Here is a 17924-nt window from a genome sequence, read left to right on the forward strand (position 1 = left end):
TTTTAAGGAGAATCCAATTAGTTAATTTCAAAAACTGAAACAGCTTCGTTTTAGGAAATGATTATCGAGAATACCCACCAAGTCAGCTAAATGGGTTTGCCAAGTAAGACTATTTATAAAAGCTTGCTGTATTTGTGCCTTCGTGAGAGGGACAATAATTTTTCCAGGATCATATCCATGTAATTTAACAATGTGAGTTCTCCCAATCCCTATCATAGTAGAGATTTGATCTAAATAAGGAGTTAGAGTCCATGGATTAGTATGTGGAAGAAAAAACCACTCTACTAAGTCCCGTTCTTGGACAATAACACCAGTAGGTGAATGCTGAGTTGAAAAAATTAGCAAATTGAGAGTCTTCTCTGGATCTATTCTATTTATCTGAGCTTTATGGACTTGCTTCTCAATCAGTTGTAACTCTGCCTCTACCTCCTTTGTTAATTGCCAAGGGCTAGTGAGACTAGGATTTCCTCTAAGGATAGAAAACAGATTACTCATGGCATAAGTAGGAATGCCTAGAGCAGGTCATATCCAATGAATATCCCCTAGTAATTTTTGAAAGTCATTTAATGTTTTTAGTTGATCCCAACATATGGTTACTTTCTGTGGCACAATGGTAGTGTCATTTACTAAGGTCCCCAAGTAGGAGTAAGGAGTAGTAGTCTGAATTTTGTCAGGAGCTAATTAAACCAGTGCGAGAAATGGAATTTTGAATTTCCCCATTGTAATCTGAATAAATAACTCCTGTATGTATTTGTACCCCTTTTAAACTTACACTAGACCTTCCTGAAAGTAATCCTATAGTCCCTACTGGCAAGGGTCCACAGACTCCTGTTGGGACCTTTTGCAGGGGTTCCCCAGGCAGAAGGCTCACAGCTTTTGTGCAGCATAAATCTACTGCGGCACTACCGCCTGTGGCGGGGGACGGACATTGTACAGGGGTGAGGGAATGGCCTCAGCTGGAAATGCTCCGGTTTAGAATGGAGCCCAGGACGGGCCCTTCATGGCATTTCCTGAAATCGGGTTCCCATCTTTATCAAATTTAGAGTGACACTGATTAGTCCAATGTTTTCGTTTTTTACATTTTGGACATATTTCAGGCTCAACAGTTTTCTTTTTTCCCGTATCTGGCGGCCTGACTTGCTGATTTTTCTACGTTCTTTTTTAGTATGACCATGCTTCCCACAGATAAAACAAGCTCCAGGAAATGGAGTATTTCCTTTATCCACTCTCAGTCCTGCCATTGCCTGTGCCAACAAAGTAGCTTTATGCAGATTATCTCTGATACCATCACAGGCCTTGATATAATCAACTAAATGTGCTTTCCCTCTGATAGGTCACAGAGCAGCCTGGCAATCGGGATTAGCATTGTCGAAAGCTAATAACTGCAACACTATATCCTGAGCAGCTGAATCTGCAATCATCTTTTTAAGAGACTCCTGTAACCGAGCTATAAAATCAACCTATGGTTCTCTAGGTCCCTGTTTTATGGCACTAAAGGAACGGTATTGTTCCCCACCTGAAGTGATTTTTTCCCAAGCTCTAATGCACACTCCTCTAAGCTGTTCTATGGCATCATCCTGCCTGACCAGTTGTGCATCTAAACCAGCCCAGCCGCCAACCCCCAAAGTTGGTCTGCAGTTATATTAATTTGAGGTTGGGCCTGGGCATTGCAAGCAGCCTGAATGGAAGCTTCATCTGCCCACCAAGATTTAAATTGTAAGAACTGAGCAGGACTTAGACAAGCTTGAGTAAGAGCGTCCCAGTCAGTAGGAATCATTCGACTGGAAACAGTAACATTCTTTAACTGTCCCATTACAAAAGGAGAACCTGGTCCATACTCATTTATAGCTTGTTTTAATTATTTGAGTAATTTAAAAGGAAAAGGCTCAAATGTAGCTGTAGTATTTCCCTGTTGATCTGGGGGGTGTATTCTAACAGGGAGCTGCCAAGCCTCTAAATCTCCCTCTTGTCTAACTTGCTGAATTCCTGCCTGAATAGAACTAAGAGTGGTCGCTCGAGGCGCTGCTCAGTCACTGGGGCAACTACTTTTTGCCCAGTGTCCTCCAGAATAGAAAGATCTGGAGGGTCTTTTTTCTTCAAAATAATAATGAGAGAGTTCAGAAGGGTAGGGATGAACCTCTCCCTCCTTTGCCGCTTTAGCTTTAGCTGGTAAATAAACATGCTCTGTAACCTCTTCTGTTACTTTGCTATACCCTCCTTCCTCCTCATCATCAGTGTGAAAAAGTTCCAAGGTGAAACGAACCAGACCCCACACCTGTCCCATTGTTACCCTGACACTTCTGAGCTCCCCTTCTTACTCACCACAGGGATTGCTTTAAGAGTACTCAGGTGTCCTCCAGCCAGTTTTCCATTCCAACTGTCGCTCTGGCAACCCTTCGACCTGGATTCGAGCCCCCATGAATGGACACCACTTGCCCAGACCAGCTCAATGGGGGAGACCCTAACCCAGTGGTGCTAGAGGAATTAAGGACACACACACACAGAAATATAGAGGTGTGAAGTGGGAGATCAGGGGTCTCATAGCCTTCAGAGCTGAGAGCCCTGAACAGAGATTTACCCACGTATTTATTAACAGCAAGCCAGTCATTAGCGTTGTTTCTATAGATACTAAATTAACTAAAAGTATCCCTTATGGGAAACAAAGGGATGGGCCAAAATAAAGGAATAGGTTGGGCTAGTTAACTGCAGCAGGAGCATGTCCTTAAGGCACAGATCGCTCATGCTATTGTTTGTGGCTTAAGAATGCCTTTAAGCGGTTTTCTGCCCTGGGTGGGCCAGGTGTTCCTTGCCCTCATTCCCGTAAACCCACAACCTTCCAACACAGGCGTTAGGGCCATTATGAACATGTTACAGTGCTGCAGAGATTTTGTTTATGGCCAGTCTTGGGACCAGTTTATGGCTAGATTTTGGGGGGCTTGCTCCCAACAAAACTTAAATATACAAGCAAAAAACAAGCAACCCCATGAAAGAATGGGCAAAGGACATGAACAGACACTTTTCAAAAGAAGACATATACATGAGCAATAAGCATATGAAAAAATGCTCAGCATCACTGATCATTCGAGAAATATAAATCCAAACTAAATGAGATACCATCTCACACCAGTCAGAATGGCTATTACTAAAAAATCAAAAAACAAGAGATGCCGGTGAGGTTGTGGAGAAAAAGGAACACTTATATACTTCTGGTGGGAGTGTAAATTAGTCCAGCCATTATGGAAAGCAGTGTGGTGATTCCTCAAAGAACTTAAAGCAGAATTACCATGCAACCCAGCACTCTCATTATTGGGTATATACACAAAATAATATAACTTGTTCTACCATAAAGACACATGCACATGTGTGTTCGTGGCAGCACTATTCACAATAGCAAAGATGTGGAATCAACCTAAAAGTCCATCAACAGTTGACTGGATAAAGAAAATGTACATACATGTCATGGAATACTATGCAGCCATAAAAAAGAATGAGATCATGTTCTTTGCAGCAACATGAATGGAGCTGGAGGCTATAATCACAAGCAGGGACAGAAAACCAAATGCTGCATCTTCTCACTTGTAAGTGGGAGCTACACATTGAATACATCTGGACACAAAGAGGGGAACAATAGACACCAGGGCCTACTTGCAAGTGGAGAGTGGGAGGAGGGTGAAGATCAAAAAACTACTTATTGGGTACTATGTTTATTACCTGGGTGATGAAATAATATATACACCAAACCCCTGTGACACACAATTTATCTATAGGACCAACCTGCACATGTACCCCTGAAACTAAAATAAAAGTTTAAGAAATGACTTTGAGCCCTGTTTCTCTTGGTACTCTTCATGTCATGGGCATTTTAGGGAAAAAATATAAAAATTTTACTTAACTCTTTGTCTTACACTGTTTGCCAAAATCTATACCAGATTAATTGTAGATTTAAAAATAAAAATGAAACCATAAAAGAACTAGAAAATATATAAAGAGTTACCTATAATGTCACATTAGGGAAGGCCTAAGTAAGCATGACACTGAAGGCAGTAACCATATAGGAAAAGATTATTAGGTTTAATTACATGTAAGGAAAGCTTTTCACACCCTTTGACCCAACAGTGTCATTTCTAATGACACATCCTAAAAAACCTTTGGACAAGTGTATAAAAATTTACATATGTAAAAACATTAACTACATCATTGTTTATAATAGTGAAAAACTGGACCCAGTCTAAATACCTATCAAAGATGATTAAACGCTGATGCATCCATATTAAAAATTACAATGTAAAAATGTAGTTATTGACATAAAAAAGGTTATCAAATGACACTTTTCATCTGATCCGATTTTGTAAAAATACCTATTTATACACATAGAAGACTTCTAGATGTGCATGAAATGTTAGTAGAGGTTATTTGGGGGTACTTTAATAAGCTCTTTTTCCTTTTGCTCCTCTTTTTTATGCATATATGTATGTATGCATGCATTTATGTATATGTAAGGAGTAGGTATATCTTGTATAAAAATAATTGAAGCTTAAAAAGATTTTGAAATTTCCATTTCTCTCTTTTCACTTGTGGATTTAGGTCAGACCTTCTCCAGGAAGCTATTTGTTCCCCTTAAATGGCCAGTATAATTCCTGAAGCCACCCCTCATCTTTTGTATTTCCCTATTCAACTGTCTGTTCTTGAAGATAGAGTTGTAAGTTGTGTTTCATTATTTACTGCCTTCCATACACATGCTCAGTAAGGACTGGTTGGCTGGTGATGGCCCGATTTCCTCAAAGCATGCTTTTGAAGTCTGATATAACAGTGCTTACCCTTAACCAGCTGAAATGGTCAAAATCTTGGTCCGGGCTAGCACACTTTTGCCAAGAGGGCAGGGTGGCTATAATAGCTGTCTTTCTACTACTCTCCTAGGCTGTGGTGGCTGGCTGGCTGGCTGATAGAGCTGAGCCCTTTCTGTGTAAATCTTTCCCCAGACAGCTTTCTTGTTCAAGAAAAAGGCATTTCTCAGGTTGAGTCGCTGCCTCTTATCATTAATGTCTATGTAGTTGTGGTTTCCTCTCAGAACTTCCAAGCACATTCTCAAGAACTCACAATGCTGTTAAAAAAATTTCATAAAGGATGGGTAACAAAGAAAGAAGACAAAGAACTAAGAGGAGAGGAAAGGAGAAGAGAGAAGGAAAAGAGAATTGAGATTCATGACCTTAAGTACAGCAGGTTGCTCCAATCTAAAACATCCCCTGGACATAACAATAGCTACTGTTGCTCATGAAATTACTTTGCCAGAAAAGTCTACACAGACGTTGGTTTTTCAAGAGACCTGTGAAAGCTCTGATGGCCACTCTGGCAGCCCTCCAGGTTAGAGACTTTACTGATCTCTAATAGGGCCTGCTCTTACAGTTAGAGATCATTCCAGGTTTGTTGCAAATATCAAATGAGATGATAAATGGAAATATGTTTTATAAACTATAATATTAAAATGCTTGGTGTTCCTTTTGTAAGCTCTTGAGGGCACTGACAGTGGTTTAATGTATAATTGTGTCTTCATGGCAGTTTGGAACAGATTTTAAATACCTGTATTTAAAGAAAGTCAAATCCAAATATAGAATGAAGAGAACTGATTTCCTAGAAGGGAAAAAAAAAGTGACTGTCTGGGAGTGACCTAAACTGTTTGGTGAGTTGTGGTCACCTAACTATATTAGAAACACCTTGGGTTTTCCAAGTGCCTTCAATTGATTAGAATTATTTTCCTTAGAAGTAATTCCCAAGAAAATGCTTGTGATTTCACTGCCAATGAAATGGTTGACATTTCTCATTTTATTTTATTTTATTTTATTTTATTTTATTTTATTTTATTTTGAGATGGAGTCTCGCTCTGTCGCCCAGGCTGGAGTGCAGTGGTGTGATCTCGGTTCACTGCAAGCTCCACCTCCCAGGTTCACGCCATTTTCCTGGCTCAGCCTCCCCAGTAACTGAGACTACAGGCACCCGGCTAATTTTTTGTGTTTTTAGTAGAGACGAGGTTTCACTGTGTTAGCCAGGATGGTCTTGATCTCCTGACTTCGTGATCCACCCGCCTCAGCCTCCCAACGTGCTGGGATTACAGGCATAAGCCACTGCGCCCGGCCGACATTTCTGTTAAAGTGTCCATTAACTTATGGTAAATTACAATGGAAATGCATGTGGCCCTCACGAGTGTATTATGGTCAAACTTTTAATAAGTAACAAATTAAATCATGATAAGGAAGTGACTAAAAGTTAATCAAACACTGCTGCTCTGCTCTTTCCATGAAAATAACCCTTTGCTCCTTCCAAGTTCAACACATGAGACTTCATATCAGATTCTCACCTGAATGCATGACTCTTCAACCTCAGGACTTGCAGAATTAATGGAATGCCGTCCTAAGGTTGTTGAGTTGTGCGTTTCTGGGCATTTCATCTCTATGGAGAAGTACCCATTCCCTCACCCCAAAGACTGAGGTAGAAAGATTTTTCTCCCTAGGGAAAAATCTTCCTTGAAAGTTTTGTGGCCTCAAGAGCCAGAAGACAGAATGGGGAGGTTTGATAGTTGGATCCTTGCCAAAAGCCTGACCCTTGACTGTGAGACTCCCTCAAATTTGCAGTGTCTTGGGGATCCCTCCTGGTGACTATCTTAGAAAATAAACATTTTCTGTTCATTTCTAATGACTTAATTTTCTATTTTCTTTTTCATATAGGTCCAGTTAAAAACAAGAAAAAGGGTAAGTTCCTTACTTTATAAAATTGCTGTCTTGTTGTATCTTTTCTAAAATTAGAAGAAAAAAAAATCAAGAGTACGATTTTTGTATTACATTCTTTCAGCATTGTCTGTCCGTTATTTTATCCAATATGTTATCTTCTTGAGTATTGTAGTTTCTGAAGAACAAGAAATCATTCTTTAGTGATGATTCACCTCTTTCTTTCATTCTTCCTTACTCTTCTCCCTGCTCTTCTTTTATCTTTTTTTTTTTTTTTTTTTTTTTTTTTTGAGACGGAGTTTCACTCTTGTTGCCCAGGCTGGAGTGCAATGACGCAATCTTAGCTCACTGAAACCTCCGCCTTTGGGGTTCAAGCAATTCTCCTGCCTCAGCCTCCTGAGTAGCTGGGATTACAGGCACTCGCTTTTATCCTTTTTTTTTCCTCCTTTATCAAATCAGTGATTGGGTATGAATGAAATCCTGAGTCACCATGTAGGAACTAGATACGCTACCTATCAAAAGATGTCAGCACCCTGTTTCTTGGACTTAAAGCTTCCCTGATTTGATTTCCCAAAGAGTCAGGGAAGGTATTTCTTGCTTTGAGGATTCAATATCATTTTCTCTGTAATGAAAATGCTATTCTGGGATAGTACCCTGACCGTTTAGTCTTTTCAAAGCAGCTTCCATTGTGCCGTTGTTGAGTCAGTAAGTCCCCAGTGTACTTGCAATGAAACTGGCCCTAGGGCACGTACAAGTGCTCACTTAACTAAAAGAGGAGAATCAATCCAAAGACAGAACAGTCTCCAAAGACAGGGCCAGGCAATATGGTCTACTACTTAGGACTGAAAAACCCAATTATGAAACTAGCTAAAGCACCTGTTTGTTTCTGGGTTCTGACCTGGGAGGAAGACAGAGTAAAACTAATGATTTTTCATGAAAATGCTTTAAGTGAAATGATGCTGTGTGATAAGATTTATGGAGCTTTATAGAATAGATTGCCAACCCCAGACTAGGCCAAAAGACTGGCTTCACCTGCAGTCTGCCACTTCTTCGAACACTAGGGTACTCTGGTGCCTTGAGGTATCATAGTCCACATGGAAAAGTTGTGTGCCTGTTGTAAAGAAGCTTGAGGAATGACCTGACCTCCTGAGTGCCTGAACTGAGCAAGGTTGGAAAACAGCCAGGGAGCTGGAGTCAGTGAGGAAACCTTTCCCTGTGGGGCCTGGGCATTTACCACCAAGATGTTCTGTCTTTTAAGAAAGTAGATTTGATTTTCAAACATGTAGTTCTTAAATCTTGTCACATCCCTTTAAAACAGAAATTATAACTCAGATCATTGCCTGGCACTGCTACCTTGGACATTATTGAGAAGAGAGTGCACGTAGGCCTTAAACATTTACTTTGGCTGAAAGTTATTTAGAAGCCATTTAATATGGATTTCCTTGGATATGGTGAATAGGCACATGCTTGAAGACGTAAATTGAATTGTTAACTTAATTTTCACCCTTTAATGGAATTTTCCTCCTTCCACAACTCTCTCTCTCTCACTCACTCATTCACTCACTTTTGGTTGTTCTTTCATTTGGGGCTTAGCTAAAAGGTTAAGGAAATACTCCTTTGATGAAGTTTAGCTTTGAAAGAAATGTGTATATTCTTTCATCTAACACTACATAGGGTATGTTTCTAAGTACAGACGTCTCTGGGCTTTTATATCATAAGGTGTTCTGTTAAAGTAAGGAAATCCAGAGAAGGGAGTCAATCCTCTGAAGTTATCCTCTTGCTCCAGGGGTCATTTTGTACATTCTCTTCTCTGAGCCCAACTTTGTGTAAGTATACAAGTGTGAGAAGCACACTTGCCTAACCCTTGTTGCAGAGGAACAGAGGACCAGCTGCAGAACTGGAACAAAGCAGGAGTTTTTTCTCAAATGCCTTCTAACATTTTCATAAGTGAACATTCTGTTTTCACTGCAACCATTAGTCTCTTGGACTGGAGGAGTTTCTGGCTGTAAGTCTTCCAAAATTACATTAGCAATTACAGGAGACTCACATTCTTGAAGCTGAAGTTTGTGCTACCCACAGAACACCCTGTAGCTTGAAAATCACTGTTAGGCTTGGAAATCTTGGGACCCAGGACAGCCTAATATGCACCAACCTCTGTGTCTATGCCACCTAGAAAATAAGGAGGGAGAAGCAAACCTTACAACCAGGCTAAGGAAGCTTCCTGACTGCAAGTGGTAAGTCACCCCTCCTTATGGAAGCTCAGTTAGTCTCATAAGGAAACAGAGAAATCATTGAGGCCAAGCTCCTTGTTTCACAGATGTAGAAACTGAGGCTCAAGGAGAGGAAGGGATTTGCCCAAAGTGTGTCTGTGGCAGAGCTGGGGCTTACATCCTTATCTCCTGAGTACAGATTCTGTGTTCTTTCCACTACACTAGCTGGAATTGAAACTTGGGCTCTGAATAAGCCTGATTTGGAAGGTGCCCAAATCTGAAGGGAGATGGTTTTCCTGTTCAGCATCTTGAAATTGGCTAGATCTAGAAACGGGGCAGATCCAATCTTTTGCTGCTAAGTGCAGAGAAACCTCCAAAGCTCATGCCTCTAGGTCTTTAAGGCTACAGGGACTCTTCTGGGAGAGATGTTCTCTGGACCTTCCTTTCCTTCCTCTCTGAGGAAGAGGCCCCACGATGACCCCATGGTTTTATTCCAAATGCAGATGTGGTTAGACATAGACAACTGGCCTCTTGAGTGGCATTGCCATGAGGATTTGGTTTCTTGGCCATGAGGCATTCTTCTTAAAGGAGGACCTGATAAATCAGGACAGGATTTTCCTGCCTAAGGGTCTGGGGAGCAAGAAGTCAGAGTCAGTAAGAAGGTCTTTAGTGAGACTAGAAAGGTTGTATTTAAAACTAAGAAACTACCTCAGGTGAAGACATTGTGATGAAGTCTGGAAACAGGCTTCCATTCCTGAAACTTTCCATAAAATTGTGAGAAGGTGGTGAAGGAAGGAAGAAGACCTGCGCCCACCTGTAGTCTTTGAGTGTAGCAGCACAGAGCAGAGGAAGTCAACAGGAGGAGCTGGAGGTTTTGGTTCAAGACCACAGTTATGACTCATTTAAGATAACTACATCCTGGTGGGAATGTTGAAAGGACTGGAATATGAAATAGGAGGGTCGAGATTGTTCTAGAAGGATAGCAAGGAGGAAATGGGGGAAGAGTTGGTGGGCATGATTAGTAATACATTTGAGAATAGGACTTCTGAGGAAAGACTTTGGGAAGCTGGATTATTTAGCCTATAGAAATAGGGGTTGGTGGGTGACTTAATTTCTTTTCATATATAAGGATTATGTATATGTATATTCTTCTCTGTCTACGCAAATAGAATAAGAGCTTAAACTGCCACAAGAGGGACATCAGTTAATATACCAGAGAACTTCCTAACAGTGAGCAGTGAGGGGCAATAAACATTGGAACATGTTACTATGGAGTTTACAGAATTTCCTTTCCCAGAGATTTTTTTAAAAAGAGTTTACAGAGGTCAGCTAAGAAAGTGAAACCTGCTGCCTCCTCCTCAGCTCTCTCTACTCTCTGTCACTGCTTCTTTCCTGTTTCTCGATATCTCTCTCTCCCTCCCCCTCTTCCCGTGCCCCTCCTCCTCCTTCTCCATTCCCCCATCTCCAAAACTCCTTCCCATTTCTCATTCCCAACTAGCACTGTCCCCATCCCAACCCCCATTTCCTGTACATCCTGACTCCTAGAGGAACCTTCCTGGAGCTGATACCGTTCCTAAGGCCAGGCTGTACAGCTTCCTCTTGTTATCGACATCAAGTCCACCAAACTGGGCAGCAAACATAAAAGCTCTACATTCTTCAACAATAGCCCAATTCTAAAAAGAACCACAAAGTGACCCATAGGTCTAATCACTTGGTAGTTCTCATCCTTTGGACTCAGCTGAAATGTAACCTCCTTTTTGAAACCTTCCCTGACCTCTTCAGCATTTGGTCCCTACCCACTAAGGTAGCACTTCTACTATCCCATTACTGTGTCTGTTTCCCCACAGACACAGACTGATCTCCTGGAGGGCCACTTATTTCTATATGCTCAAACCTAGCTTTGTAAATGCGTATTCACAAAAGGGAGTGGGGGGAAGGGAGAGAAAGCACAAGACACACAGAGACAGGGAGACAGAGCTGTGTGATAAAGGTATCCAACTCTTTAGCAGGGACTCCCAGAGAGCTGACTTTGTGTCCTCAGAAGTCTGTAGAACTCCTGACAGTCCACTCATCCAGGAAATAACTACAAATGCAACACTGAGGCCAGGCATGGTGGCTTGCGCCTGTAATCCCAGCACTTTGGGAGGCCAAGGCAGGCAGATCACCCGAAGTCAGGAGTTCGAGACCAGCCTGGCCAACATGGTGAAACCCCATCTCTACTAAAAATACAAAAATTAGCCAGACACGGTGGCACGTGCCTGTAACCCAGTTACTCCAGAGGCTGAGGCAGGAGAATCGCTTGAACCCGGGAGGTGGAGGTTGCAGTGAGCCGACATAGCACCACTGAACTCCAGCCTGGGTAACAGAGCAGAACTCCATCTCAAAAAAAAAAAAAAGTAACACTGAACCCTATTTTTCAGGAAAGAAAGCAGGACCTCCTGGACCCAATGGCCCTCCAGGACCCCCAGGACCTCCAGGACCCCAGGGACCCCCAGGAATTCCAGGGATTCCTGGAATTCCAGGAACAACGGTTATGGGACCACCTGGTCCTCCAGGTCCTCCTGGTCCTCAAGGACCCCCTGGCCTCCAGGGACCTTCTGGTGAGTTCCCCTGTCTTTCCACCCCACCAGGTGCCTTACAAGTACTTTAGGAGAGCAAGAGTGGGTGATCCTGAGAGCAGTTTCAAACGGTGGAGATGGGGTTGGTGTGCAATGAGGGATGCAGCTCTCCAAGACCAGTGTAAAACTAGGAATTGAACAAGCCAGTAGGGCCTGACCTGCTCTAGCTTCTTACATCTACCAACCTGTCAAGGACAGGCCACCTGTTCTTACCCCATCTCAACCCTTCTATCACAAGCCCTCCCTGACTCTTGGCCTCCCTGTAGTGGACCAGTAAAATTCATATGAGCCAGAGACAGAGGCCCTGGTGGTTCATTGGAGTTCCAGTGGGGAATAGATTTAATCTTCTCTGATTCCCTGCATCTAGCTCCACATGCTGATGTTTGCATAGAAACAGGCTATGGAGTGGAAAGTTGAGGACTGAACAAAATGACAAGCCCTAGGACAGTTTCATCTTATGAAGTCTGAAGTGCTTTTCCCATAGCAAGTAGTCACTAATGGTCAAGAAGTTGGAAACTTAAGAGTCACTCAGTCTGTGGATAAAGCAAACCCAGGCACCAAGGCTGTCCCATCCAGGAACCAAGTGCTTCTTGCACTAGATCCTTACCCTACCACACTTGCCATTCAAATGTCATTTCACCCCTTTGCATTTTTCTCCTTCAGATGCCTGAAGGGCATCTGAAAGGTATGAATGCAGATCCAAACCTGCATTGACAAGAGTCAGACTGCCTGGGCTTATGTCAGTTGTTATTTCTTCCCCATGCTCCCCACTCCCCCGCCCTGTATCTTGGGGCTTTAAAGAAATGGACCCTTACAGCTGATTTCTCCAGGGGCAAGAATTCTGCAGCAGGATTCAGATTCTTTAACTTGTACTTCACACAGGGCTAAGCAGTGTTACCATGACCACAAGAGATGGAGTTGGGGATTTTTTTTTCATCCAATCATTCCTTAAATATTGAGCGCTTTCTGTATACAAAGAGACATATTGATACATGGTCCTTTTTCTCATAGAGGTTATCTCCTAGAGGAAAAGAGAACAAAGAAACAAGATATTTACAAACAGCAGTGGGCTCTATGAAGAAAATTGATAGAAAGGGAGCAAAAGGCTAGAGAAGCCAATGCCATTGTCTCAGGGTCACACAGTGACAGGAATACCCTCTCATTGTTCTCCATGGGTGCCTGGTGGGGCTTGCCTTGGGCTAATATTGGCCAGAGGCAATACTCAGAAGTTTTCCTGCTGGGTGCTGGGCCCACTGAAGATGAAGGTCAGGGCAGGAAACAGAAGAGGTGCACTCTGACTCTTCCTCCAGCTCTAAGCCCTGGAGAATAAAGCTCAGACAGGGCTGGCTGCAGGGAGCACGGCTCACCACCACTAGCTGCTCAGGTGAGGGGAAAAGGAAGTCAAAAGATTATGCCCTCTGATAGGCCTGTCCTATTTTGCAGGTGCTGCTGATAAAGCTGGAACTCGAGAAAACCAGGTTGGCTGGGGATTGCTCTCTTCTTGGGTAGGAAGGAAAGCCACAGGCTAGAGCCACCTTTAAATTAGCTTCTTATTAGATTTCCTGAGGCTTTATTTCATGAGAACACCCTGGAGATTCTGAGGGTTTTCACTCACAGCCCCCTCCCATCTCTATGAATAGAAAAGCTTTGCCCCAGGGCATGTTTTTAGCTAAGGAAAGGGTGTCTTGCCAGGATCATTTTTCCTCATTCCACAGGAGACCCCAGGGTCACCATAGCCAGGCCCAGTAGTCAGCTGAAATAAGCTGCCAGTCAGACCTATTCACCTGAGCCTCCAACTCCCCAGCCACCCCAGACACCTTGTCGGCTCTCAGACCACCTGGGATCCGGACCTGAAGAGTTGAAGAGTATGTCCTTGAAAAACAGCCAGCCAGCTCCAGGCCCAGCCTAGCCTGGGCGTCTGCCTTAATGGCCTGAAGAGCTCCTCCCAGTCTTTGAGCTTCCTAATCTGTCTCTATTGGCAGGTTCTGCTGCCTTGCCTTGTCTCATCTCAGCCTCCCTCGCCACAGCTGTGTGGCCACAGTGATAAATCTACACAGCTGCACAGTGCTTGATGGCTTGCAGGGCAATTTTATATCCATCACCTCATTTGATCTTTAGACATCCCTGTGAGAGAGGCCAGACATTCTTATAATCCCCATTTTACAGTTAGGGAAATGAGGCTCAGAGGCATTACATTTGGTTGAGGTCACATAGCTAGCAAGCGGTAGAGCTACAAAATCATATTACCCTCTAGTAGAAACGTAGTCAGTAACATCCCAAGAGAGGGGAGAGGGATCAGAATTGGATTACAATAGAAGACTAGAAACCAGGATGGAAACATGGGACCGGTGACTGAGCAAGCAGCCATTACTCATAGTGACTACTCTCTATCCTTCTCATCCTGCCAGCCAGCTGTGGTGCATCTACAGGGCCAAGGGTCAGCAATTCAAGTCAAGAATGGTAAGAATCAAAATAGGCTCTCTCCCAAAGAGGAGCTTCTCCCCTTCCTCCTCCCCAACCTCCAAATAATCACCCAGCCTAGTTCCTCCCAGGGCCCTGAGGTACCCTTGGCATACGAAGTCATTCTTTGCTCCATCATGCCCTCTACTGGCTGTCCTGAGCAATTGCTAGCATCAAGACCAGTTGCTACACCCAAATTGCATTTAGAATCACTGATTACGGAGCTGAAAGGGACTTGAGACATCATCTAGCCCAGGCATTCTCAGGCGATGGAGTTTATATCAGAGCCACCACGGAGATATGTGTAGTTAGATTAATATTTTCACAATACAAATTATAGAAAGTAAAACAATGTAAAATTAAATTCTTCTTGTCTGATGGATCTACGCAGATGGGCAGACGGGCTGCTTCTCTCAGGGCAAGTGGGGCATGTTGGAATCTCCAGGGAGTTGAAGATGCTAGTGTCTATCAAAAGGGAGAATGTGTTTAATGGGTTTAAGAAGCACTGATTTATCGTAATCCCCGCATTTAACAGATGAGGAAACAGAGTCCCAGAGAGATTGGATAATACATTAATAAATCATGCTGCCTCATTTTGTATGATACTTTAGAGTTTTCAGCATGCTTTCTTTGTCTTTAATTTCATCCAGTCCTCACAACCACCCTATGAGGTAGGTATGAGCTCCTTTTTACAAAGACAGAAAGTGAAGTTCAGAGAGGCTAATTAACTTTCCCAATATTTCTTAGTCAAGTTCGTTTAGGAGCCAGGATTCAAAACTACATCTTTCTGACTCTTTCCTCTCCCCTATGCTACTTCAGTGATATGTATGTACACTCCACTGAATGATAAGGTTCATTTTCTTCCCCCAAAGAGACATGAACATTCATGAAAGAACAGCACTTTGGAATAATGTCCAGTCCCCAGAGTGCACAAAGCCTAAAATGCGTGAACCCCCAGGAGCCTTGGGAAGCAGCAAGCTAACCAAAATGCTAGATGCTTACAGAGCTTGGAGTGGAAGGGAGGGGTTTTGAGTACAGAAACGGTAAAGGAAGGTTAAAAAAAAAAAAAACAGCTACCTGGGGACAGTTTCTAAGAACTCAGTCAGTCCTGAACTGGCTGTAATGAGTTTCCTTAATGACTGTATTTAGTTACTTCCCTGACTGCCACCTCCATGTCTGACTTAGTAGCCTCAGAAGTGTAAATAGGAAGAGAATGGCACCAAAACCCAATTGGTCCTGCTGGGGACCGCAAGGCCCTGAGTGGGCCATGATCCCCACCTGTCCAGGGAGGCCAGAGACAGGCCAAAATAGATTTGTTTGGGTATCTAGACAGATAGTGTTTCTTCTGTGCCAGCAGCCACTGATTTTGCTCCCACTGCCACACAGTAGGATTGTTTCCAGCCCCTCTGGGCCAATCCTCAGAAGTGGTCTGTGCTGACCCTTAGTACTACCAGAAGAAGTGATGGGGGTGGGGTGCAGTGGCTCACGCCTGTAATCCCAGCACTTTGGGAGGCCGAGGGGAGCAGATCACTTGAGGCCAAAATTTGAGACCAGCCTGGCCAACGTGGTGAAACTCCGTCTCCACAAAAAATACGAAAATTAGCTGGGCATAGTGGCACGCACCTGTAATTCCAGCTGCTCGGGAGGCTGAGACAGGAGGATCACTTGAACCCGGGAGGTGGAGGTCGCAGTGAGCCAAGATCACACCACTGCACTCCAGCCTTGGTGACAGAGTGCGTGACAGTCCCTCTCAAAAAAAAAAAAAAGAAGAAGAAGAAGAAGTGATGGGGTCAGGGATTGGAGGACGTCATGCAGAGTGGTCCACTGATGGGACAGAGCCAGGGCAGTTCCTCCTAACTCCCAGCCCGTCTACTTACCACCTCAAGGAAAGATGGTCACCTTTTCCAGAAAACCTGTTTCCTCATCCCTCAGAGAGACAGGCCTACTGAAACTGACCAAAGATGGACTTACAAAATATAATTTCTTGGGTGCAGGATGGATGACTTAGAAGGGAAAAGGCTCCCTGGGCTTGGATGTCCTCCTCTCATGGTGGGAAGGAACATTCCTCTTCTGCAGGATGGAAAGAGAAGATTTTCCTCCACCCTCACACGCTGGCTTCCACTGTCCAAAGGAATGCGACTGCCCCTCCACCCCTGCCTGGGGTGGAGCTGAGACAGATGTTTTGCCAAGGGTGCCTCGGCTCCTATCCTCCCGGCTGGCTCTGTTGCAGCCTGCCAGTCTATCTTTCACTCTCATAAGGATCCCTCTCACCTATGGGGCCCTGGTACTGGTGGTCAGTAGCCCCAGCTGCCGTGGAGTCTGAATCATCTCTAATCCCTAAGGTTCTCCAGATAGACAGTGGGCTGAGTGGTTTCCTCCCAGGGAGGCTTTCCAGAAAGCTGTGGGTGTGGAAGAACCATAAAAAAAGAATCTCTTAAGGAGAAAGAGAAAACCCATGAACCTATGAGACAAGAGGAATTCAGGAGCTCTGACTGGGAAAGTAAAATTGAATAATAAGACCTAGCCTGCCACTCAGTGTCTGAATTTTGCCTGTGCAGGCCCCATAACAACAAAGAAAATAGGGCAGCATGCCCACTCTCATCCTCCTCCGGCAAATTCCAGCTAGAAGGTAATGGTTAAAGACCCTTCCAGATGCAAGGGTCAAGAAAGGAAGTATAAAGACAGACAGGAGCCCAGGAGCCCTGAAGCAGGCCTGGCAGCTGCTTTACAAACAGAACAGCTTCTCTGCTTTCAAATGCTCTTCTTAAAGTTTGGCCTTCTACGCTACCCTGGTTGCACTGGGATAGGGTTGGGGGTCGTGAACTCCTTGGTATTTATTTTCTGTTGCCTCGATTATTCTGACATGTACTGAGTGACTGCCCTTCTCTCATACTGAGATCTTTCAGGTGGAGTGCTCAATGACTGGTCTCGCATCACTATGAACCCCAAGGTGTTTAAGCTACATCCCCGCAGCGGGGAGCTGGAGGTACTGGTGGACGGCACCTACTTCATCTATAGTCAGGTAGAAGTGAGTACGGTCTTAGGCCTAACTCTTCTTATATCCAGAATGCAGATCCGGTGCAGACCACATAGGGGCACTGTGGAGCCAGCCAAGACCATCCAATGGCTAACTTCCTGCTTTGGGTGAGGGGGTGGGGGGACCGCACTGGGAGGGAGTTGAAAGAAGGAAAGAGAGAGGAGGCCAGCTTGTTTTGTTTTGTTTTGTTTTGTTTTGTTTTGTTTTGTTTTGTTTTGTTTTGTTTTTCCCTAGCCAAATATTATTGAAAAACTGTGAAAAAGGCCCCTCCTACATTCTGCCATCTGATTCCCTCCTGCAGGGCCTCAGGCCCCTGTTTACCCTCCGAGCTGTTTGGCTCCACTGCCAAACTTGAACTTGGTCTCAGTATATTCTTTGAAAGTCAGTTCCAGGGTTACTGAGAACCCCTCCCCTCAACACTGCTGGCTCGGGCGTTATAATGAATAGTGCTCCTGCAGACTTTCTTTCTACCTCAAAAAGATTTCTGACTGTCTTTCCTTCCTCTTTCTCCCATTTGTTTCCCTATCTTTCTATTCCTCTATTCTTGCCTCCTTCCTGCTGTTATTCTCCCAGCCCTTTCTCCCTCTGCTTTTGTCCTCTTCCTGCCCTGGGCCCGCTCCCCAAGTCTGCCAGTGTCCATCTACTTCCATTCCCCGATTGTTTGCCTCCACGGGGATGGCTCCTTGGAGATAGAGGAAGATGAGCCATGAGGTTGGGACTTTTGTGGGGTGGGCAGCAAGCAGGCAGGTGGGCAGAAGGACTATGGAACCAACACATGGGTGTCACAGGAGAGCGGCCAGCAAAGGTGGGCTAACAAGCATTTGCTAGGCACACTGAGCACCCCGGTGTAGCTTGGGTCCTGATCCATATGTGGCACCCA

General features: G+C 44.1%; 1 protein-coding gene across 5 annotated transcripts in view; it reads left to right on the plus strand.

The window, feature by feature from the left end:
- Positions 1-17924, plus strand: part of EDA (ectodysplasin A) — a 442324-nt gene that overhangs the window by 419286 nt on the left and 5114 nt on the right. Inside the window, exons 3-8 of one of the 5 annotated variants that reach the window (XM_065538705.2) lie at positions 6720-6743; positions 11350-11529; positions 12991-13025; positions 13956-14007; positions 16905-17029; positions 17618-17852. In XM_065538705.2, coding sequence (XP_065394777.1) covers positions 6720-6743; positions 11350-11529; positions 12991-13025; positions 13956-14007; positions 16905-17029; positions 17618-17737 — 536 coding nt within the window. In that variant the 3' untranslated portion in view covers positions 17738-17852. Of the gene's footprint in view, positions 1-6719; positions 6744-11349; positions 11530-12990; positions 13026-13955; positions 14008-16904; positions 17036-17617; positions 17853-17924 lie in introns of those variants that run through there. The other 4 variants (XM_005593835.4, XM_005593836.4, XM_005593837.4 and 1 more) reach the window with 4 other exon arrangements.

This window comes from Macaca fascicularis, chromosome X, assembly GCF_037993035.2.
Source record: "Macaca fascicularis isolate 582-1 chromosome X, T2T-MFA8v1.1".
Classification (NCBI taxonomy): Eukaryota; Metazoa; Chordata; class Mammalia; order Primates; family Cercopithecidae; genus Macaca; species Macaca fascicularis.